At 42.5% G+C, this 25,819-nt stretch overlaps 1 protein-coding gene across 4 annotated transcripts in view; it reads left to right on the forward strand.

The window, feature by feature from the left end:
• Nucleotides 1-22,822, forward strand: part of LOC139372404 (semaphorin-4B-like) — a 99,671-nt gene extending 76,849 nt beyond the window's left edge. For 3 of the 4 annotated variants that reach the window (XM_071112130.1, XM_071112123.1, XM_071112138.1), the window contains 7 exons: nt 16,167-16,348; nt 19,181-19,331; nt 19,920-20,130; nt 20,240-20,355; nt 20,714-20,871; nt 21,215-21,306; nt 21,594-22,465. In XM_071112130.1, coding sequence (XP_070968231.1) covers nt 16,167-16,348; nt 19,181-19,331; nt 19,920-20,130; nt 20,240-20,355; nt 20,714-20,871; nt 21,215-21,306; nt 21,594-22,369 — 1,686 coding nt within the window. In that variant the 3' untranslated portion in view covers nt 22,370-22,465. Of the gene's footprint in view, nt 1-16,166; nt 16,349-19,180; nt 19,332-19,919; nt 20,131-20,239; nt 20,356-20,713; nt 20,872-21,214; nt 21,307-21,593; nt 22,466-22,584 lie in introns of those variants that run through there. The other variant, XM_071112116.1, reaches the window with a different exon arrangement.
• Nucleotides 22,823-25,819: the final 2,997 nt, after the last annotated feature.

A 25,819-nucleotide genomic window follows, 5' to 3' on the forward strand; every position in this document is an offset into this window, starting at 1 on the left:
AGACAGAAACAAACATCTTTCTGGTAAGAAGAGGGGCGGGGGCGTATGCTTCATGGTTAACGTGACGTGGTGTGATCATAACAGAATACAGGTACTCAAGTCCTTCTGTTCACCTGATTTAGAATTCCTCACAATCAAATGTCGACCGCATTATCTACTAAGGGAATTCTCTTCGATTATAATCACAGCCGTATATATTCCCCCCCATGCAGACACATCAATGGCTCTGAATTAACTTTATTTGACTCTTTGCAAACTGGAATCCATTTATCCGGAGGCTGCATTCATTGTAGCTGGGGATTTTAACAAGGCAAATCTGAAAACAAGACTCCCTAAATTTTATCAGCATATCGATTGCGCAACCAGGGCTGGAAAAACCTTGGATCATTGCTATTCTAACTTCCGCGACGCATATAAGGCCCTGCCCCGCTCTCCTTTCGGAAAAGTTGACCACGACTCCATTTTGTTGATCCCTGCCTACAGACAGAAACTAAAACAAGAAGCTCCCGCGCTGAGGTCTGTTCAATGCTGGTCCGACCAATCTGATTCCACACTCCAAGACTGCTTCCATCACGTGGACTGGGATATGTTTCGTATTGCGTCAGACAACAACATTGACGAATACGCTGATTCGGTGAGCGAGTTCATTAGAACGTGCGTTGAAGATGTCGTTCCCATAGCAACGATTAAAACATTCCCAAACCGGAAACCGTGGATTGATGGCAGCATTCGCGTGAAACTGAAAGCTCGAACCACTGCTTTTAATCAGGGCAAGGTGACCGGAAACATGACCAAATACAAACAGTGTAACTATTCCCTCCGCAAGGCAATCAAACAAGCTAAGCTAAGTCAGTATAGAGACAAAGTAGAATCTCAATTCAACGGCTCAGACACAAGAGGTATGTGGCAGGGTCTACAGTCAATCACGGATTACAAAAAGAAAACCAGCCCCCTCACGGACCAGGATGTCTTGCTCCCAGGCAGACTAAATAACTTTTTTGCCCGCTTTGAGGCCAATACAGTGCCACTGACACGGCCCGCAACTAAAACATGCGGACTCTCCTTCACTGCAGCCGACGTGAGGAAAACATTTAAACGTGTCAACCCTCGCAAGGCTGCAGGCCCAGACGGCATCCCCAGCCGCGCCTTCAGAGCATGCGCAGACCAGCTGGCTGGTGTGTTTACGGACATATTCAATCAATCCCTATCCCAGTCTGTTGTTCCCGCATGCTTCAAGAGGGCCACCATTGTTCCTGTTCCCAAGAAAGCTAAGGTAACTGAGCTAAACGACTACCGCCCCGTAGCACTCACTTCCGTCATCATGAAGTGCTTTGAGAGACTAGTCAAGGACCATATCACCTCCACCCTACCTGACACCCTAGACCCACTCCAATTTGCTTACCGCCCAAATAGGTCCACAGACGATGCAATCTCAACCACACTGCACACTGCACACTGCCCTAACCCATCTGGACAAGAGGAATACCTATGTGAGAATGCTGTTCATCGACTACAGCTCGGCATTTAACACCATAGTGCCCTCCAAGCTCGTCATCAAGTGAATTGGTTCACCCACACAGACAGCATCTTGAAGAAGGCGCAGCAGCGCCTCTTCAACCTCAGGAGGCTGAAGAAATTCGGCTTGTCACCAAAAGCACTCACAAACTTCTACAGATGCACAATCGAGAGCATCCTGTCGGGCTGTATCACCGCCTGGTACGGCAACTGCTCCGCCCACAACCGTAAGGCTCTCCAGAGGGTAGTGAGGTCTGCACAACGCATCACCGGGGGCAAACTACCTGCCCTCCAGGACACCTACACCACCCGATGTCACAGGAAGGCCATAAAGATCATCAAGGAAAACAACCACCCGAGCCACTGCCTGTTCACCCCGCTATCATCCAGAAGGCGAGGTCAGTACAGGTGCATCAAAGCTGGGACCGAGAGACTTAAAAACAGCTTCTATCTCAAGGCCATCAGACTGTTAAACAGCCACCACTAACATTGAGTGGCTGCTGCCAACACACTGACTCAACTCCAGCCACTTTAATAATGGGAATTGATGGGAAATGATGTAAAAATATATCACTAGCCACTTTAAACAATGCTACCTAATATAATGTTTACATACCCTACATTATTCATCGCATATGTATATGTATATACTGTACTCTATATCATCTACTGCATCTTTATGTAATACATGTATCACTAGCCACTTTAAACTATGCCACTTTGTTTACATACTCATCTCATATGTATATACTGCACTCAATACCATCTACTGTATCTTGCCTATGCCGCTCTGTACCATCACTCATTCATATATCTTTATGTACATATTCTTTATCCCCTTACACTTGTGTCTATAAGGTAGTAGTTTTGGAATTGTTAGCTAGATTACTTGTTGGTTATTACTGCATTGTCGGAACTAGAAGCACAAGCATTTCGCTACACTCGCATTAACATCTGCTAACCATGTGTATGTGACAAATAAAATTTGATTTGATTTGGATTGGGGTAGCCAGGTGGAAAGTGTGGCCAGCCGTAGAGAAATACTTATTGAAATTCTTTATTATCGTGGATTTATCGGTGGTGACAGTGTTTCCAAGCCTCAGTAGAGTGGGCAGCTGAGAGGAGGTGCTCTCATTCTCCATGGACTTTACAGCAGCATACCACCCTGCATACCACTGCTGGCTTGCTTCTGACGCTAAGCAGGGTTGGTCCTGGTCAGTTCCTGGATGGGAGACCAGATGCTGCTGGAAGTGGTGTTGGAGGGCCAGTGGGAGGCACTCTCCCCCAGGGCAGTGATTGGGGACACTACCCTGTGTAGGGTGCCGTCTTTCGGATGGGACGTTAAACGGGTGTCCTGACTCTCTGAGGTCATTAAAGATCCCATGGCACTTATCATAAGAGTAGGGGTGTTAACCCCGGTGTCCTGGCTAAATTCCCAATCTGGCCCTCAAACCACCACGGTCACCTAATAATCCCCAGTTTACAGTTGGCTCATTCATCCCCCACCTCTCCTCTGTAACTATTCCCCAGGTCGTTGCTGCAAATGAGAACATATTCTCAGTCAACTTACCTGGTAAAATAACGGATAAATAAAAATAAAAGTGTCCCAAAACTTTTTGGAATTAGTGCTGCAGGATGCAAATTTCTGTTTGAAAAAGCCAGCTTTCCTAACTGACTGTGTATGGGGACTATTCGAAGCTAGTGCAGTGCGCCACAGGATGTTTTTGTGCTGGTCAAGGGCAGTCAAGTCTGGAGTGAACCAAGGGCTATATCTGTTCTTAGTTCTACATTTTTTGAAAGGGGCATGCTTATTTAAGATGGTGAGTAAGGCACTTTTGAAGAACAACCAGGCATCATCTACTGATGGGATGAGGACAATATCCTGCCAGGAACCTGTCAGGTCGATTAGAAAGGCCTGCTCACAGAAGTGTTTTAGGGAGAGCGTTTGAAGTGATGAGGGGTGGTCGTTTGATCGCGGACCCATAACGGACGCAGGCAATGAAGCAGTGATTGCTGAGATCCTGGTTGAAACCAGCAGAGGTGTATTTGGAGGGCAAGTTGGTCAGGATGATATCTATGAGGGTGCCCATGTTTATGGATACGGGGTTGTACCTGGTAGGTTCCTTGATGATTTGTGTGAGATTGAGGGCATCTAGCTTGGATTGTAGGATGGCCGGGGTGTTAAGCATATCCCAGTTTAGGTCACCTAACAGTACGAACTCTGACGATAGATGGGGGCAATCAATTCACATATGGTGTCCAGGGCACAGCTGGGAGCTGAGGGGGGTTTATAAAAAGCGGCAACAGTGAGAGACTTGTTTCTGGAGAGATGGATTTTTAAAAGTAGTAGCTCGAACTGTTTGGGTATGGACCTGGATAATAGGACAAAACTCTGCAGGCTATCTCTACAGTAGATTGCAACTCCACCCCCCTTTTAGCAGTTCTACAGTGCCTTGCAAAAGTATTCGGCCCCCTTGAACTTTGCGACCTTTTGCCACATTTCAGGCTTCAAACATAAAGATATAAAACTGTATTTTTTTGTGAAGAATCAACAACAAGTGGGACACAATCATGAAGTGGAACGACATTTATTGGATATTTCAAACTTTTTTAACAAATCGAAAACTGAAAAATTGGGCGTGCAAATTATTCAGCCCCCTTATGTTAATACTTTGTAGCGCCACCTTTTGCTGCGATTACAGCTGTAAGTCGCTTGGGGTATGTCTCTATCAGTTTTGCACATCGAGAGACTGACATTTTTTCCCATTCCTCCTTGCAAAACAGCTCGAGCTCAGTGAGGTTGGATGGAGAGCATTTGTGAACAGCAGTTTTCAGTTCTTTCCACAGATTCTCGATTGGATTCAGGTCTGGACTTTGACTTGGCCATTCTAACACCTGGATATGTTTATTTTTGAACCATTCCATTGTAGATTTTGCTTTATGTTTTGGATCATTGTCTTGTTGGAAGACAAATCTCCGTCCCAGTCTCAGGTCTTTTGCAGACTCCATCAGGTTTTCTTCCAGAATGGTCCTGTATTTGGCTCCATCCATCTTCCCATCAATTTTAACCATCTTCCCTGTCCCTGCTGAAGAAAAGCAGGCCCAAACCATGATGCTGCCACCACCATGTTTGACAGTGGGGATGGTGTGTTCAGCTGTGTTGCTTTTACGCCAAACATAACGTTTTGCATTGTTGCCAAAAAGTTCAATTTTGGTTTCATCTGACCAGAGCACCTTCTTCCACATGTTTGGTGTGTCTCCCAGGTGGCTTGTGGCAAACTTTAAACAACACTTTTTATGGATATCTTTAAGAAATGGCTTTCTTCTTGCCACTCTTCCATAAAGGCCAGATTTGTGCAATATACGACTGATTGTTGTCCTATGGACAGAGTCTCCCACCTCAGCTGTAGATCTCTGCAGTTCATCCAGAGTGATCATGGGCCTCATGGCTGCATCTCTGATCAGTCTTCTCCTTGTATGAGCTGAAAGTTTAGAGGGTCGGCCAGGTCTTGGTAGATTTGCAGTGGTCTGATACTCCTTCCATTTCAATATTATCGCTTGCACAGTGCTCCTTGGGATGTTTAAAGCTTGGGAAATCTTTTTGTATCCAAATCCGGCTTTAAACTTCTTCACAACAGTATCTCGGACCTGCCTGGTGTGTTCCTTGTTCTTCATGATGCTCTCTGCGCTTTTAACGGACCTCTGAGACTATCACAGTGCAGGTGCATTTATACGGAGACTTGATTACACACAGGTGGATTGTATTTATCATCATTAGTCATTTAGGTCAACATTGGATCATTCAGAGATCCTCACTGAACTTCTGGAGAGAGTTTGCTGCACTGAAAGTAAAGGGGCTGAATAATTTTGCACGCCCAATTTTTCAGTTTTTGATTTGTTAAAAAAGTTTGAAATATCCAATAAATGTCGTTCCACTTCATGATTGTGTCCCACTTGTTGTTGATTCTTCACAAAAAAAATACAGTTTTATATCTTTATGTTTGAAGCCTGAAATGTGGCAAAAGGTCGCAAAGTTCAAAGGGGCCGAATACTTTCGCAAGGCACTGTATCTTGATGGAAAATGTTGTAATTGGGGATGGACATTTCAGGCCTTCACAAGCCTTCCTAAGCCAGACTGTAATGAAGGTTCAACATCCTAACTTCTTTATCCTGGTGATTTTAAGATATCATCACATTTTACATGTATTTATTTGTTGTTGTTTAAAAAATATATATTGCATGTTTTTATTACAAACAATATTATTCAAATTACAGTGGGGCAAAAAAAGTATTTAGTCAGCCACCAATTGTGCAAGTTTTCCCACTTAAAAAGATGAGAGGCCTGTAATTTTCATCATAGGTACACTTCAACTATGACAGACAAAATGTGAAAAAAAATCCAGAAAATCACATTGTAGGATTTTTAATGAATTTATTTGCAAATTATGGTGGAAAATAAGTATTTGGTCACCTACAAGCAAGCAAGATTTCTGGCTCTCACAGACCTGTAACTTCTTCTTTAAGAGGCTCCTCTGTCCTCCACTCGTTACCTGTATTAATGTTACCTGTTTGAACTTGTTATCAGTATAAAAGACACCTGTCCACAACCTCAAACAGTCACACTCCAAACTCCACTATGGCCAAGACCAAAGCGCTGTCAAAGGACACCAGAAGCAAAATTGTAGACCTGCACCAGGCTGGGAAGACTGAATCTGCAATAGGTAAGCAGCTTGGTTTGAAGAAATCAACTGTGGGAGCAATTATTAGGAAATGGAAGACATACAAGACCACTGATAATCTCCCTCGATCTGAGGCTACACGCATGATCTCACCCCGTGGGGTCAAAATGATCACAAGAACGGTGAGCAAAAATCCCAGAACCACACGGGTGGACCTAGTGAATGACCTGCAGAGAGCTGGGACCAAAGTAACAAAGCCTACCATCAGTAACACACTACGCCGCCAAGGACTCAAATCCTGCAGTGCCAGGCGTGTCCCCCTGCTTAAGCCAGTACATGTCCAGGCCCGTCTGAAGTTTGCTAAAGATCATTTGGATGATCCAGAAGAAGATTGGGAGAATGTCATATGGTCAGATGAAACCAAAATATAACTTTTTGGTAAAAACTCAACTCGTCGTGTTTGGAGGACAAAGAATGCTGAGTTGCATCCAAAGAACACCATACCTACTGTGAAGCATGGGGGTGGAAACATCATGCTTTGGGGCTGTTTTTCTGCAAAGGGACCAGGACTGATCCGTGTAAAGGAAAGAATGAATGGGGCCATGTATCGTGAGATTTTGAGTGAAAACCTCCTTCCATCAGCAAGGGCATTGAAGATAAAACGTGACTGGGTCTTTCAGCATGACAATGATCCCAAACACACCGCCCGGGCAACGAAGGAGTGGCTTCGTAAGAAGCATTTCAAGGTCCTGGAGTGGCCTAGCCAGTCTCCAGATCTCAACCCCATAGAAAATCTTTGGAGGGAGTTGAAAGTCTGTGTTGCCCAGCAACAGCCCCAAAACATCACTGCTCTAGAGGAGATCTGCATGGAGGAATGGGCCAAAATACCAGCAACAGTGTGTGAAAACCTTATGAAGACTTACAGAAAACGTTTGACCTCTGTCATTGCCAACAAAGGGTATATAACAAAGTATTGAGAAACTTTTGTTATTGACCAAATACTTATTTTCCACCATAATTTGCAAATAAATTCATTAAAAATCATTCAATGTGATTTTCTTGATTTTTTTTCTCATTTTGTCTGTCATAGTTGAAGTGTACCTATGATGAAAATTACAGGCCTCATCTTTTTAAGTGGGAGAACTTGCACAATTGGTGGCTGACTAAATACTTTTTTGCCCCACTGTATGTACCTTCCTGGTTCTATGGTTAAAACGTCTGTGGAGTGCATGCTATGCAACTTTTGGAGATGTGTGAATGCAATCTGATCTGTAAGATGGTTCCGATTATATTCATAAACCAGTTCTAGGTGGGAGCAGTATAACAGTTAGGGGACATTCTTCCTTTCGCTTTACAGTACATCTTTCTCCAGCTACTGTGAAAAGTTTGGATGTGCATAAAACCCTCCATATTCTACATTGTTTTAAGATTATATGCCCATGTGGAGAAATTATTGTAGTTGATTCCAAGGCAATACATAAAAGACCGTAAATGCACAACTTGAAGCAACCACATATTTTGCCATGGAGCTTGTTCTGATTGGCCAGTGAGGGGCTGAGCCTCCACACATCCACAACTTGTTTATTCATCAAAACCTAGCCCTTTTGCACCAAAGCCAGCAAGTGCGCCGATAATTGTGACAGTGAAAATAGCAAAAATATTTCTGGCTCACCCCTGAACCTATAACGCTACCACCTGCACTTACCTTTGTGTTAAGTTTGTTAATACAGAGCCCCGAGTCTACTGTGCGCAATTGTGTAGGATAGGCTACTGCATAACACCCAACGCTATTCATATTAATTGTTCTAGATATAATGACAATAAATTACATAGCTTATTCACAATATGGTCTAGTAATGAAATAACATGACAAATACATTTTGTTTTCCATGTTAGACCTGCAATTTTACAAGGGGCTTGAAGTAGCCTACTTGAATTTCTGAGCTCCAAATTAAAGTTCAAGTACTGAAATAGGCCTACCTTGAAAATTTCCTCAATTTGGTGCTTCAAAAGCAATTGTAATTATTGTAGCCAAATTATAAGTTACCTGCTCCCTTATAATCAGTAGCGGTGCGTGGGTAAAATCACTGGGGAAGCCAAGCCAGGAAAAAATAGCCATGTCACAACCTGTGTTGTGATAATTATGTTGTTTGCTCTATAATCTGTTAGTTTATATGCCTTGCCACCATGACATACAGTGCATTCGGAAAGTATTCAGACCCCTTGACTTTTTCCACATTATGTTACGTTACAGCCTTATTCTAAAATGTATTAAATAGTTTTTTCCCCTCATCAATCTACACGCAATATCCCATAATAACAATGTGAAAGCAAGTTTTTAGACATTTTTGCAAATGTGTTAAAAATATGAAACTGAAATATCACATTTACGTAAGTATTCAGACCCTTTACTCAGTACTTTGTTGAAGCACCTTTGGCAGTGATTAAAGCCTCGAGTCTTCTTGGGTATCCTTCCCCAGCTTGGCACACCTGTATTTGGGGAGTTTGTCTCATTGTTCTCTGCAGATCCTCTCAAGCTCTGTCAGGTTGGATGGGGAGCATTGCTGCACAGCTATTTTCAGGTCTCTCCAGAGTTGTTCGATCGGGTTCAAGTCTTGCCTCTGGCTGGGCCACTCAAGGACATTCAGAGACTTGTCTCGAACCCAGTCCTGCATTGTCTTGGCTGTGTGCTTAGGGTCGTTGTCCTGTTGGAAGGAGAACCTTTGACCTAGTCTGAGGTTATGAGCGGTCTGGAGCAAGTTTTCATCAAGGATTTCTCTGTACTTTGCTCCGTTCATCTTTCCCTCAATCCTGACTAGTCTCCCAGTCCCTTCCCCTGAAAAACATCCGCACAGCATGATGCTGCCACCACCATACTTCATTGTAGGGATAGTGCCAGGTTTCTTCCAGACGTGAGGCTTGGCATGCAGGCCAAAGTGTTCAATCTTGGTTTCATCAGACCAGAGAATCTTGTTTCTCATGGTCAGAGTCCTTTAGCTGCCTTTTGGCAAACTCCAAGCAGGCAGGCTGTCATGTGTCTTTTGCTGAGGAGTGGCTTCTGTCTGGCCACTCTACCATAAAGGCCTGATTGGTGGAGTGCTGCAGAGATGGTTGTCCTTCTGGAAGGGTCTCCCATCACCACAGAGGAGCTCTGTCAGAGTGACCATCTGGTTCTTGGTTACCTCCCTCACCATCGGGTTCTTGGTCACCTCCCCCGATTGCTCAACTTCTTCCATTAATAGATGGGGACCTTCAATGCTGCAGAAATGTTTTGGTACCCTTCCCCAGATCTGTGCCTCAACACAATCCTGTCTCAATGCTCTATGGACAATTCCTTCAAGCTCAGGGCTTGGTTTTTGCTCTGACATGCACTGCCAACTGTGGGACCTTACAGTGCCTTGCGAAAGTATTCGGCCCCCTTGAACTTTGCGACCTTTTGCCACATTTCAGGCTTCAAACATAAAGATATAAAACTGTATTTTTTTGTGAAGAATCAACAACAAGTGGGACACAATCATGAAGTCGAACGACATTTATTGGATATTTCAAACTTTTTTAACAAATCAAAAAGTGAAAAATTGGGCGTGCAAAATTATTCAGCCCCTTTACTTTCAGTGCAGCAAACTCTCTCCAGAAGTTCAGTGAGGATCTCTGAATGATCCAATGTTGACCTAAATGACTAATGATGATAAATACAATCCACCTGTGTGTAATCAAGTCTCCGTATAAATGCACCTGCACTGTGATAGTCTCAGAGGTCCGTTAAAAGCGCAGAGAGCATCATGAAGAACAAGGAACACACCAGGCAGGTCCGAGATACTGTTGTGAAGAAGTTTAAAGCCGGATTTGGATACAAAAAGATTTCCCAAGCTTTAAACATCCCAAGGAGCACTGTGCAAGCGATAATATTGAAATGGAAGGAGTATCAGACCACTGCAAATCTACCAAGACCTGGCCGTCCCTCTAAACTTTCAGCTCATACAAGGAGAAGACTGATCAGAGATGCAGCCAAGAGGCCCATGATCACGCTGGATGAACTGCAGAGATCTACAGCTGAGGTGGGAGACTCTGTCCATAGGACAACAATCAGTCGTATATTGCACAAATCTGGCCTTTATGGAAGAGTGGCAAGAAGAAAGCCGTTTCTTAAAGATATCCATAAAAAGTGTCGGTTAAAGTTTGCCACAAGCCACCTGGGAGACACACCAAACATGTGGAAGAAGGTGCTCTGGTCAGATGAAACCAAAATTGAACTTTTTGGCAACAATGCAAAACGTTATGTTTGGCGTAAAAGCAACACAGCTGAACACACCATCCCCACTGTCAAACATGGTGGTGGCAGCATCATGGTTTGGGCCTGCTTTTCTTCAGCAGGGACAGGGAAGATGGTTAAAATTGATGGGAAGATGGATGGAGCCAAATACAGGACCATTCTGGAAGAAAACCTGATGGAGTCTGCAAAAGACCTGAGACTGGGACGGAGATTTGTCTTCCAACAAGACAATGATCCAAAACATAAAGCAAAATCTACAATGGAATGGTTCAAAAATAAACATATCCAGGTGTTAGAATGGCCAAGTCAAAGTCCAGACCTGAATCCAATCGAGAATCTGTGGAAAGAACTGAAAACTGCTGTTCACAAATCCTCTCCATCCAACCTCACTGAGCTCGAGCTGTTTTGCAAGGAGGAATGGGAAAAAATGTCAGTCTCTCGATGTGCAAAACTGATAGAGACATACCCCAAGCGACTTACAGCTGTAATCGCAGCAAAAGGTGGCGCTACAAAGTATTAACTTAAGGGGGCTGAATAATTTTGCACGCCCAATTTTTCAGTTTTTGATTTGTTAAAAAAGTTTGAAATATCGAATAAATGTCGTTCCACTTCATGATTGTGTCCCACTTGTTGTTGATTCTTCACAAAAAAATACAGTTTTATATCTTTATGTTTGAAGCCTGAAATGTGGCAAAAGGTCGCAAAGTTCAAGGGGGCCGAATACTTTCGCAAGGCACTGTATATAGACAGGTGTGTGCCTTTCCAAATCATGTCCAATCAATTGAATTTACCACAGGTGGACTCCAATCAAGTTGTAGAAACATCTCAAGGATGATGAATGGAAACAATGAGGAAAAACATTTATTTGATCATTTTTAGAATAAGACTGTAATGTAACAAAATGTGGAAAAAGGGAAGCAGTCTGAATATTTACAGAATCCTCTGTAGGCCTAAGGCCGAGACAAATAAAAATCAGGGCAGAATACATTCAACCACACCTTTTTGTTTCATCACAAAACCGGAGAGCAACATCTGTCTGGTGATGTTCTCAAAGCATGTAACAAACAGTTATGTGACCTCCAGAATGGTCAAGCAAGTTAATGTTTCTGACATTTTCAAACTACTAAACAACTATTGATTTAGAACCATGGAGAGTTAGGCTACTGCAATTCGCAAGGAAAACAGGAGCTGCCTCCAATATTCCAGCACCATTTAGCTTTAATAGTTCACCATCATCAACTCACCTACGCTTAGCCTAATACAGTGACAACTAAAAGATTCCAAAAACTATTGACGCCACTGATGTGGCTGTCGATGGTCCTGATTTCTCTCTCTCTGTGTGTGTGTGTGTATACTTATATAAATGTGATTTTGTTTTTCATTTTTAATTGTTAATAAATTAGTAAAAATTCTAAACCTGTTTTTGCTTTGTCATTATGGGGTTTTGTGTGTAGATTGATGAAAAACAATGTAATCAGTGTTATAATAAGGCTATAACCTAACAAAATGTGGAACAAGTCAAGGGGTCTGAATACTTTCCGAAGGCACTGCATCTCCATCCATGGCTAATGGAAAGGGACAATTTTAGCTAGCTAGCTAGCCACTGGAAGACAACAACACAACGAGATGCAACAATTCAAGTTTTTTCTGTCAGTGATGTTTGGTTTTTCATGTGATTTGTATTTGTATTTATTAGCAATCCCCATTAGTTCCTGCCAAGGAAGCAGCTACTCTTCCTGGGTTACAGCAAAAGTTAAGGCAGTAATATACATTATATTAAAATGTGTATACATTTTCAATACATTTAAAACAGATTTCACAATACATTAAATGTTTGCCCTCCGACCACTACTCTACTACAACACACAATCAAGGTGTACATGTGTGTGTAGTGTGTATGTTATGTGTGTTTGATTGTGTGTGTATGTTGTGTGTTTGTACCCGTGTGTGACTTCACAGTCATCGCTGTTCCATAGTCCTCACTGTTTTTTAAATCTGATTTTACTGCTTGCGTGAATTACTTGATGTGGAATAGACTTCAATGTAGCCATGGCTCTATGTAGTACAGTGCGCCTCCCATAGTCTGTTCTGGACTGGTGGCATGTCTTGTGGAGTATGCATGGGTGTCCCTGCTGTGAGCGAGTAGTTTAAAACAGACAGCTAGTAGCATTGAACATGTCAATACTTCTTACAAGAATAAGTAGTGATGAAGTCAATCTCTCTTCTACTTTGAGCAATGAGAGAATTGACATGCATATTCCAATTGGTGTGGAGCAAAATCCAAACTGTCTTTCCGTGACACATTTTTTGGTGCACCAGTACAGTTTAGCTGTACCAGCACAGTTTAGCTCGCTCAGTTTAGCTCAACGCTGATTGGCTAATATGTAATACTTTCTTTTATCAAGGGAGGCCAAATACCCCCTTGCATTCAATGCTACAGGTGGCAACAATATCATACTCTTTTTGACCAGACAGCATCAGATAGATGGTCTACACATACAGAGACAAAGAGGCGCTGTTTCCCTCACTCAGATGCTTTATTTGCTGAAGTACATTCAGCCTCTTGTGAATTGAAGGAAAATGATCAAAAACAGAGAGATAAAATATACATTATTTGATGTTTTTGCCTTTTTTTCTTGGTATTTTTGGGGGGAAGCCTGCTTATAATTATCCGTAATTTAATTTTTTTATACGTTTTTGTGAGAGATGTGGCCGCTTTAGTTTGTTTCCAGCCCTTCAATTGAAGGGTGTTGCGCTACTCTGTTGCTGTCACGTTTGTCATAAGGATCGGACCAAGGAGCAGCATGGTATGCGTACATTCTCTTTTTAATGAATGAACAAAAACAACACGCAACCAATATGAAACGTGAAGCTATACAAACTAGTGCTGAAAGGCAACTAAACATAGACCCCACAACTAACATTGGGGAAAATGGCTACCTAAATATGATCCCCAATCAGAGACAATGATAAACAGCTGTCTCTGATTGGGAACCATATCAGGCCAACATAGACTTACAAAACCCTTAGATATACAACTAGAGTACCCACCCTAGTCACACCCGGACCTAACCAAAATATATAGAAAAACAGAGAATCTAAGGTCAGGGCATGACAGTTGCGGTAAAATCACATGCGGTTATTATGAGGACGACAACTTCAACTTGGCTTTCCATACAAATCCTTCCATAAAAAAAAAAACTGGTTTTTGGTCGCTTTCTCATTATAAAAACAGAGATGGTGAGATTAATGCTACCGCTATTCATGGCTTTATAGGCTTACTGTGTGCCTGCATCGGCCACATAGGCTACAGAAAAATTGGCATGCATGCATGCATCCAATCTATTTAGTCAGGCAATGTCCACATTATTCACACACATTTTAGAATGTAATAATACTTTGAATATCAATGCTTTGGCAAGCCCTGAAAAAAAATCTTGAAGTGGTAATGCCCTACTTGCTTGTTTGGCCTCTATATTAGGCCCTATATGTACAATTATATAAATTATACAATTGCATTAAGGTCCTTGAAAATTACAAAAGTTCCTGAAAGTCCATGAATTTGACTCATCAATGTCTGTATGAACCCTGATTAAAGAATGTATCATCCTAGGCCTTTGTTGTGTTGGTGGAGTTATTAACTTATATTTCTCTAATTACACATGTTGAACTGCATGAAAAGGCTTTTTATTTTTGTTTCAAACCATTTTGAAAAATATATCCCAATGTCACACATTGGCCCCATTATTTATAGAAAGATTCACCAATACTGCATCTTCCTCATCAGCATCTTCCATTACTTAAAGTCCATCTCTCTCTCTGTCTTTAGTTGACTATCTCTGATGTTTATTCAGGTGTTTAGAGTAGAAGTTCTGCTCCAGTGAGGCCAGCTATGGAATAAGATACAGTGGGGCAAAAAAGTATTTAGTCAGCCACCAATTGTGCAAGTTCTCCCACTTAAAAATATGAGAGAGGCCTGTAATTTTCATCATAGGTACACTTCAACTTTCAGCATGACAATGATCCCAAACACACCGCCCAGGCAACGAAGGAGTGGCTTCGTAAGAAGCATCTCAAGGTCCTGGAGTGGCCTAGTCAGTCTCCAGATCTCAACCCCATAAAAAATCTTTGGAGGGAGTTGAAAGTCCATGTTGCCCAGCAAACAGCCCCAAAACATCACTGCTCTAGAGGAGATCTGCATGGAGGAATGGGCCAAAATACCAGCAACAGTGTGTGAAAACCTTGTCATTGCCAACAAAGGGTATATAACAAAGTATTGAGAAACTTTTGTTATTGACCAAATTCTTATTTTCCACCATAATTTTCAAATACATTCATTAGAAATCCTACAATGTGATTTTCTGGATTTTTTTTCTCATTTTGTCTGTCATAGTTGAAGTGTACCTATGATGAAAATTACAGGCCTCTCTCATCTTTTTAAGTGGGAGAACTTGCACAATTGGTGGCTGACTAAATACTTGTTTTCCCCACTGTATAGCTTTGTGGAAAACAGAAAAACACAAAAAATGTTGGTACTATTGAAACTCTTAAAATTGTGCATCTGTGTTGGAAAGGGAGGCTTATGTAAGGGGTTAATAAATTGAGTGCTTTCTGTCCAATATTCAGGAGGAGACTTTAGGTACACACTCTGTCTAGTATAAAATAATAACTAGGTAGACCAGGGGGAGCAGAGCTAGGGAATATACTGTATGTAGCTCATTATCTGGCTGGGTTACTACAGCAAGTAATTGCTTCAGAAACTCAGCATTTAGTCACGTGTCATTTCCCTTTCCCATTCAGCGATGTCATTTCCTCGAATTAATGTTGGGCTGACGGGGACTCGGACGAAGGCACATGTTAAAGGGCTCTGGGTTATGTAGACTTAGACTTCTTTATGTTTCTTTTTAGTCCTCTCAACAGTGCTCTGTGAAGATGACTTACCGTTGCTCCCTCAGCCTTAGATCTATGTCCCAGACAAGAATTTGAATAATTGCTGCAATCCGAGCCACAGACTCAAGTGTATGTAAACAGACAAATTATATGTATTTTTTCAATTGCATGTCCCCACACAATTCCTGTACAGCCAACTATCTGTGGAAAGTATAGGCATTACATTTCTTAATGGAAAAGTTGTGCTGCTATATTTGCATCACAAGCCAACCCGGTATCATGCTCCCATAGATGACCCCACCCACCAGGTAGTGTCACAGGCACAGGTTCGGAGAATTGTAGTGTCAGTGGAGAGTCATTGTGTGTGAGCAGTGTCCTTTTTTCTCTCTCTCATTGAAAAGCATTTGGCTTCCCCAGTGTTCTTCTCTCATTCAGTTGTGATGTCTTATATTGTTTTCTTGACCTATAATTCTATTGACCCTGGGGGGATGTGTATTATGTCCACAATCTGTTGTACTCAGTCTGGTGGTTTCACTATAGGATTATTGTTTCTCATTTAAGTAAATTCAAACAGTGCCTTGTTTGTTTACATTGTTTGTTTAGTTTCGGGGTAAACAACAGGGTGTAGAATAATTTTAGGGAAATTGGTTGCCATGATATCATTCAGACGCGTGTTTATTGCAGTAGGGATTATAATGAACTCTCACCATTTCCACTATTTTTACAGTTTACACATACATGTGCCCTCTACTGGACACTGGGTTACTATGACTGCGGGTCCATGTAACAGAGCTCTGCTTGTATTACAGGGTGACAAAGGAGGAGAGAGGGTGCTGCAGAAGAAATGGACCACCTTCCTTAAAGCCCAGCTCCTGTGTTCACTGCCTGATGATGGCTTCCCCTTCAACATCATCCAGGACATGTTTGTGTTGACACCCAGCCCAGAAGACTGGAAGAACACTGTGTTCTACGGGGTCTTTACTTCACAGTGGTGAGGACATTATCACTTATAGAGCATGCAAGAGTGTATAAGCCCATTGATTTGGATAATGAAAGCTTCTGTATCTGAGTTGATAATTCACTCATCTCCACTACCCCAGGGCAGTGATTGGGGACACTGCCCTGTGTAGGGTGCCGTCTTTCGGATGGGACGTTAAACGGGTGTCCTGACTCTCTGAGGTCATTAAAGATCCCATGGTACTTATCGTAAGAGTAGGGGTGTTAACCCCGGTGTCCTGGCTAAATTCCCAATCTGGCCCTCAAACCATCACGGTCACCTAATAATCCCAGTTTACAATTGGCTCATTCATCCCCCTCCTCTCCCCTGTAACTATTCCCCAGGTCATTGCTCCAAATGAGAGCGTGTTCTCAGTCAATTTACCTGAAAAATAACAGATAAAAATAATAATAATAATATTAAACATTTCTCCATACAACAACAGCTCACTGTCAGTTTATAGCACATTATTATTGACCCAGTCATGGCCAAGCAGCCACATTTCCATTCATTCTGTTCGTCTATGGTGTATTTGAGACGTTATTGATCAAGTACTGCATACAGTGGCTTGCGAAAGTATTCACCCCACTTGACATTTTTGTTGCCTTACAACCTGGAATTAAAAATAAATAATCTTAGGGATAGTGAACGGGACAGTTGTAAATCATGCAGTGCCTTGTGTCACGATCACAGATTTTAGAGAAACAACAAATGTCGGAACATATAAGTGTCTTATATCAGCTGAAAGGTTAAATTCTTGTTAATATAACATCACTGTCCAATTTACAGCAGCTATTACTGAAAACAAATGCCATGCTATTGTTTGAGGAGAGCTCCTAACAACAAAACACTTTTTTTCACCGCTATAGGTTTGATAAATTCACCTCTGAAGGTGAAATGTGTACTTACGTTCTGAAATCTTGCTCTGATTTATCATCCAAAGGGTCCCAGAGATAACATGAAGTGTCGTTTTGTTAGATAAAATCATTTTTTCATATCCTAAAAAGGTCCATATAGCATGCATGATCGTTTTTTTTTTTCCACTCGTTCAATTTGCAAAGAAAGGAATCTGTGAAAATCTAACCCTAAACGTTGTTTCAACCAGTCAAATCACGTCCGTATGTATTCCTCAGAGACTCTAGAACGTAACCAGACTTCACTATTTTATTAGGGGTGTAGTATATCCTATAAGTCACCAAATTTGGTCAGAGAGCGACGCCTTCATGGCACGCCGATGATGCGGGCGGTCTTCAACTTGATCGACTCTAACTTTGTCAAATAAGCACCAATCAGGGTCAAACAAAGCTAGCTAGATAGCCAATGAGCTGGGCTTTCCAGGAGTATCCGAAAACCCTGTATCTGTCGTAAAATGTAGCTACTAACCTTGTGCTACAGCATGCGTTTTCCTTTTGGACAAAAATTATAAGAATATTCAGAGTTATGAAGTTATGAAAACTGGTTGTTTTGCAAATGTTGAACTTAATATGACTACTATTACTGGAAAAGCTAAATCATAGTCCAAGTATACAGATTTGACGATGTTCTTGCAGAAAAATGTCCTATGAATACAAATGTCTCCTTCACGATTTGCCCAAATGTACCTGGGTGACTTCACACTAAATATCATGTAGTTCGCTCATACTTCAAGTTATCCGTCTGAAACTTTGGACATACACTGCTGCCATCTTGTGGACACCAGAATTACAACTAGAGTGATGGCTAGAACTGGGACCTTTCTGTTGCATTTTAAAGATGGTGGTAGAAAAAAACAGTTGGTTTTTTCTTTGTATTTTCTTCTACCAGATCTATTATGTTATATTCTCCTACATTCAATTCACACAAACTTTAGAGTGTTTCCTTTCAAATGGTACCAATAATATGCATATCCATGCTTCAGGGCCTGAGCTACAGGCAGTTAGATTTTGAAAATTTGAAAAAAAAAGATTTATTAAGTCATACCACAGATTCTTAATTGGATGGAATTCTGGGCATTGATTAGGCAATTCCAATATATTTAAATGTTTCCCCTTAAACCACTCAAGTTTTGCTTTAGCAGTATGCTTAGGGTCATTGTTCTGCTGGAAAGTGAACAGTCCCAAATCTCTGGAAGACCAACAGGTTTCTCTCAAGAATTTCCCTGTATTTAGCGCCATCAGGAAAAACATCCCCACATCATGATGGCAAACACCAAATGTGTTTGCTTATTTTTTTATTTAAGCAATGGCTTTTTTCTGGCCACTATTCCGTAAAGCCCAGCTCTGTGGAGTGTACGGCTTAAAGTGGTCCTATGAACAGATACTCCAATCTCCGCTGTGGAGCTTTGCCGCACCTTCAGGGTTATCTTTGGTCTCTTTGTTGCCTCTCTGATTAATGCCCTCCTTGCCTGGTCCATGGGTTTTGGTGGGCGGCCCTATCTTGGCAGGTTTGTTGTGGTGACATATTCGTTCAATATTTTTATAATGGATTTAATGGTGCTCCGTGGGATGTTAAAAGTTTAGGATATTTTTTTATAACCCAACCCTGATCTGTACTTCTCCACAACTTTGTCCCTGACCTGTTTGGAGAGCTCCTTGGTCTTCATGGTGCCGCTTGCTTGTTGGTGACCCTTGCTTAGTAGTGTTGCAGACTCTGGGGCCTTTCAGAACAGGTGTATATGTACTCAATTTAATTACAAGTTGTAATGCAACAAAATAGGAAAACGCCAAGGGGGATGAATACTTTTGCAAGGCACTGTATTAGTTCAGCACTACTGTCAGAGTAAAGAATAGGATGATTTTAGGAAAGAGGAACATGCTGTAGCCTCACTGCTGTGTGGTGTTTTCCCAGGTATAAAGGGGCCTCTGGCAGCTCAGCAGTGTGTGCCTTCACCATGGACCAGGTGGAGAGGGCCTTCAGCGGCCGTTACCGTGAGGTCAACCGGGAGACCCAGCAGTGGTACACCTACAACCACCCTATCCTTGATCCACGGCCTGGAGCGGTGAGTTACCACTGCCCTCTGCTGGGCATCTTACACAGTATAAGTCAGTGGTTCCCAACTTTTTTCGGTTACTGTACCACCAACTGAATTTTGCTCTGTCTGGAGTACCCCTGAATTACCCTCTCATGTGTATTTTACCAGTAGGCCTATGGTCTCATGAGTCTTCTCAAGTATCCCCTGTGGATAGACCAAGTATGTCCTAGTACCCCTGGTTGGGAACCACTGGTTTAAGTAACCTGTAGTAGGCTGTAGTAGGCTAAGCCAACCACGTGTTTGCAGATTGGATGTGTTCTAGCCTGCCTCTCAGACACATCAGCAATCTGAACTGAACATCAGTGATTAACCAGCTATCTGTCTCTCTGCTGTCACTAGCAGCCTTCTTCCCAGAAGGCCTGATGTTATCAAAGCTGCCACTGCTACGGCTGCTTTAATTTCCTGGCAGACTTATCACAGACACATCAAATCAAATCATCAACTGAGGGATACAAACACATATTTATGAGGATAGGCAGGGGGTAGTAGTAAGCTTGTGTAGTGTGTATTGTTGCCCAGTGTGTGCTTATGAGACTCCCTGTGTTCTCTCCACAGTGCATCACTAACGCAGCCCGGGACCAGGGCATCTCCTCCTCTCTGCATATGCCTGACAAGGTACTGAACTTCGTCAAGGACCACTTCCTGATGGACAGTGTGATCCGCAGCCAGCCCCTCCTGCTGAAACGCAGCGTCCGCTACACCCAGATAGCTGTCCACCGGGTCCAGGCCATCAACAAACACTACAATGTGCTCTTCATTGGAACAGGTACTGTACTGTAAACCGCCTCAGCCGACATAACTTTTCCTCTTCTGTATGAGAGGCAGAGCTCTAGCAGACACTAACCATCCACTGCTCTATCATATGTCTCTGGCAGATGATGGAAGACTCCACAAAGCCATTAATGTCAACAACAAGATGCACATCATTGAAGAGATTATGCTTTTCACTGACCCCCAGCCTGTACAGCACATTGAACTGGACTCTGAAAAGGTACAGTACTGAGAAATAAATCAGTTTATTTCAGAAGCTTGTCCTCATAGTGGGAGTAATAATGAGCTCACTAAATGTCAGCACTGGCAGTTTAGGGGTCTCATAAGCCGTGAAGAGAGCCGGAACCTAAAGGTTAGCTCAGCTCACGTTCATTGAGATAATTGCATGCAACTTCCTCTCAGGGGAATTGAAAAAAATAGGTCCTGTGTTACTCTGTATTGTTACTCGGTTTGGTCCTCCAGCATTGGGTTCATCAAGGGTACAGTGTTGACATTGTTTTAGAGAGAGGTAAATGTCTGCTAATATGTGACCCAGATACCTATTCCTCCCTGACTGTCTGGTGGTCCCTCCTCTACAGGGCCTGCTGTTTGTGTCCTCCTACTCTGGCCTGGTGGAGGTCCCGGTGGCTAACTGCTCCAACTACCAGAGCTGTGGAGAGTGTGTCCTGTCCAGAGACCCTTACTGTGCCTGGGAAGGGCAGCAGTGTCTGAATGTCAGGCTGGGTGGACTAGATAAGTATGTTTCCCCCAGACCACCTGCCTCCATACATTACATTTCTATGGTCCACTCATGGACATGTAGGTGTTGCTCATCAAAGAGATACTAGCCTTGTATTAGCATGATGCCAGATAATGGTATAAACTAGTTAGATGCTAAGCCTTCATAATGACTGATAACTTTTCGGGACATTAGAGCACACCAAAGAAAAAGTGACAATACAGGATAATGCTCAATGCTGTCTGCTTACAGTACATGCTGTAGTCTGTAAAGACCTGCTATGTGTAGATTGTCAGTTAGAGGTTCTGAGTGGTTCTGAGACACCCATTTGTCTGATTTACCATTGTGTCTGTGTTCTCAGCCACTGGCAGCAGGACGTGGACGAGGCAGACACATCCGTTATCTGCAACAAGACACAGCCCAGCCCTCGCTTTGCTAAACCCCCACCCACACGTAAGTACTGTACCATTCCATCAGTTCCTGCTGGATTAAATAATCTCAGCTCTAAACTGTACCACTGTGCTCTACTATGGAACTGCTGCATTTACATTTCGAATAACATTTTATTCCAATGTTCCCTTCCATGATTATCAATTCCAAGCTTATTTAATGTGTTCATTCTCATCGCAGTCCTACTCAGCTACCATACTGATATAATAATGCAGTTTGTTTAATCTACCTGAGATGGACTTGCTTTCACAAATGAAAAATAATAAAGCCCTTTCTCTTGTTGTTCGCAGGGATGTCTTCATGCCAGGTGATAATGATCCCAGCCAACATGTTCAAAGTGCTGCCCTGTAAGCTGCGCTCCAACCTGGCTGAGAGGAAGTGGGAGTACAGTGAGGGTGCAGGTCACTTCCTGTACCCCAGTCCTGAGGGAGGTCTAGTGGTGGTGGCCCAGGCTGACAGACAGGAGACCTATGAGTGCTGGTCAGTGGAGGAGGGCTTCAGGCAACTCCTGGCCAACTACTGTGTTAGGGGAGAGGCCAGGCAGGAGAGCACCACCCTCATTGGCCGCTCACGCACCCCTCTGGTCCCACAGGAGGAGCCAATCATCCTACCTGGAGAGACCCGCTCCCCACAGATCAACACCAAGACCTACTGGAACGAGCTTATCATAGTGTGTGCCCTGCTGGGCTTCTCCCTGGTGGTGTTCTCCCTATTTGCGGTCTACAGGAACCACGACCGCATGAAGTCCATGCTGAAGGAAGGCGAGTGCCCCAACATGCAGCAGAAGAAACCCAGGCTAGTGGGGAATCCGGCAGAGAACTTGCCTCTGAATGGCAACAGCACAGTGCCAGCCTCTGTGTCAGACCACAAGGGTTACCAGACCCTCAATGACAACTACATCTGCAACACACCGCCACATGAGTGCTCATCACCAGACAACAGCAAGAGCTTCTCCGAGTCAGAAAAGAGGCCTCTGAACTTGAAGGAGAGCACTGTAGAGATCTCGCCCATCTGCCCGCGGCCTCGGGTGAGACTGGGCTCAGAGATCAAAGATTCCATTGTGTGAGGACAGCTTTGATCAACTTGAGCAGGAGATAAAACCCTAATGTGGAGTGATTAACTATTAGCCATAAGAAAAGGGGGACTTACAATAAAATAAAAACATAGAAGGAAGGAACACTGAAGAGGGACATTTCATTACACTGCTTTTGCACTTTTGTCTTTTTCATTTTGTCCCTGTGGTCAGTTCTCATTTCCTTGTTGTCACTCCTCTTTCTCTAGTGCACCTGAAGCACAATGAAGAGGAAGCTGATACAGATTGCCTTCAGACTATTGAAGCTGTGGAATGATGGTTATGGTGGACATAGGACACATACAGCTGATTTTGTCCTTCTGTAACAGTTTTTATATGATTCAGTCATGTTGTTTTTATGCATTGCCACTCAGTCCGTCCAAATGTTCTGTTGGCATTGCATTGAAAGTAGAGAGATACTCTATGGGTCCACAGCTGACCCTTAACGCTCCCATCTACATCCACAATTAGTGTGCGCTTAGCCCTACACTGAGAATGATAGTAGAATAACAAACAACCTCTAATTCAAACACTATAGTAAGTAGATCAATAGGCCTTTCACTGATGACTTAGTTATAACAGCAGTCTATCAGCTATTAATTCAAAGCAGTTTAAACTGTGGATGACCTTAGTGCAGCATAACCAGGCAGACATTAGAATGGAATCCACTGGTCAAGAGAGGGCTGACCATCCCAGAGAGACATGGAAAGGAACCAATGAGGAAGGAATGAAAGAGGTAGGGACCACCTGGCATGAGGTGTGGAAAAAGAGCACACAACAGAATAACATAATACTGGAGAGGTGTTCTCTGCGCTGCTCCATCAGGAGCTTAGAGATTAAGTCAAGACTTGAATGACTAACATGTCTTGTGAAGGAGTAAAGAGAGAAAGCAACACTATCCCCCCAAATGGAGAGTAGCACAGATGGGGTTTGTACGTCCAAAGGTATTGGAGGATATGGTGCCTAACATGCTGACCAGACCGGACACGTCGCGTGTGCGAGCGTTGCAAAATAAATTGACACATATGTTATTCAATCATGGCACCCACACTGCTCGCTGGTATCAGCGAGCGTCTGCTTGGTCAGGCGGTAAAATAGAAATTGGTGCTATTTGTGACACCTCAACGCGCTGCAAGTCCAGCCTCTCCCATCTCCTCATTGGTTTTTAGGAGCATATACCCACGTGCCATCTCCTCATAGGTTTTTAGGAGCATATACCCACGTGGGTGATTGAAAGATTAACTTAGGTCTACACTCCGGTAGGTTGTAGTAATGCACTGTAAAGTTGGTTGCCAACCGCCATATTACATCCAAAATAAGAAGAAGAAGCCTGAGAAAGGAGGAGAGATGACGAGAAAGGAATTCAGTTTACCGTTTTATCTGTGGATTAATTGTGGGAGTAGAGGACATTGTGCATTTAATCTAAAATAACAAACTAATGTTTATATCCCAGGACAAATTAGCTAGCAACAGCAAGCTAGCTAGTTAAATTGACATAAATGTTTCATGCTTTTCAACCTGTCCCCAAATGAATATAATTGGTTCAGAGTTTGTTTTGATATTTCAACCTGCGTGTCGTGATCGCTTCTGGTGTGGGTGAACAAAATCAACGTGCGTGCGTCCGGTTTGGTCAGCATGTAAGTTATGTGTACGATTGACATTCACAGGGTTGAAGCGTACCCCTGACATTGGGGAAGACCCGAGACCAGGTATTAACATATGATTCATTATGGAGCCAACAGATTATGCAAAGCAAGGTGCAAGGTCACACCAAAAGAGAATCTCATCTTGAGACTGTGCAGGCGCATAGGTGTCCACACAATCTTGATTATTGAGAATCAGAGGCATTATACCCACATATAATTTAGTGTGCAAAAGATTGAGGCCTTTCTGTGGCATAGCGGAATGGGATGAGAGAGAGCTTATCACTAGGCCTGGAGTTGCTGTAGCTAGGCTGAGATCCCGGTATAAAATGCTGACTAGTTCAGTTTGTCAGTCAGAAACTGATTCCTTTGATCCAAATTCAGTCACTTCAGACACCAAGTTAATGTGGGCTGAGACTGTGTTAAAACCTGTTCACCACTTTGCTTAGATAACTCTTTCCTGGCCCTGTGATTCAGAGGCTAGTAGACAGCAGAGGTTAAAGAACCACATGTAGAGTGTGGCAACACAACAGAGTCAGCCAGTGGAGTATGGAGCTCTTGGTGTTGATGATTGTGACTCACACACCCAGAGGAAACCATGCTCTGTGTTCATTTATGTTGTGCCAAAAATAACCTTTTTAAAATGTGTATTCTGTTTTCACCCTTTCCAACACAACTGTTATGTCAAATCAATGTTTTATGTTTAATGGGCCTGACCGATTCAGCATGTATCAAACAGTATGTATCAAACCATTCATAACGTAGCCATTCAGTGTATATGAAAGCTACCATAGTTACCAACATCACCTCTGGTTTAATGACACTAATGACTGTAAACTGGGTTTTACTAATATGGAGCCAAGGCTTTCACAGCAGTTATGGACCAGTCAATGGAGGAATGTCTTTTAAAAATAAAAATGAACAGATATTGTGAAAGGATGGAACCTGCATAAATAATCATCCAAAAGCAAGGGCTTTCATTGAGGCATTACCTAATAACAGATATACGTTTTCAGCTGTTCAAGATTAGAAAGATACAATCATTCTAAAGGCACAATTTAAGAATATAGATTTCATATTCCAAAGATGTAGCTATGTCAGTGCAAAATTATGGTAAACTCTTGCAACATTGCGTTGTGGAATGTAGTGTTAGAAATAGTTTTGGAATAATTGTACGTAAAACAATGTTGTCTTATTTAAGTTTGACATTTGTACAAGGGCCTTACAATTTTTGACAAAGTAGCTGTGAAAAAAGCATACTGCTAATGGACTGCTGTGGTGGCTGAGTGTATATAATGTACATTTGTATTGTAGTTGAGTGGACTAGTGAAAGTTGTATCATTGCGGTCAAAGTGCAGAACCAGCAAAAATCTTGACTCAAAATGCGTTGTTTTTGCACAGGATGTTGGAAAGCCTTAGTTTGGAACACGGATGTTTTTTTTGTTGAGAATGATGTATTACATATTCAATGGATTTTTTTCATGCCTTCAAGCTAAATTCAGGAATCAAGAGTTGTGCCTCTTGGGGTTCTAAAATGTGTACTCATGACCTTGTGACATTACTCATTCACATGGACAACCAGGTAGCAGCAGCATCACCTGCATGATAGGTACGACAGAATAGACTATAGAGCTGTACTGGGCATACCCAACAATACTATTAAAACACTGAGTGACTGCCTTTAAATTATGATCAGTATCTGTACAACTAATTATTTTAGAATGGCTTCAACCTCAATCACTTCGTATTTCTGGGTTGACACTATTGCAAACCATTGTTTTTGACTATACATTTAAAAAAT

The sequence above is a fragment of the Oncorhynchus clarkii genome, chromosome 2 (genome assembly GCF_045791955.1).
Source record: "Oncorhynchus clarkii lewisi isolate Uvic-CL-2024 chromosome 2, UVic_Ocla_1.0, whole genome shotgun sequence".
NCBI lineage: Eukaryota > Metazoa > Chordata > Actinopteri > Salmoniformes > Salmonidae > Oncorhynchus > Oncorhynchus clarkii.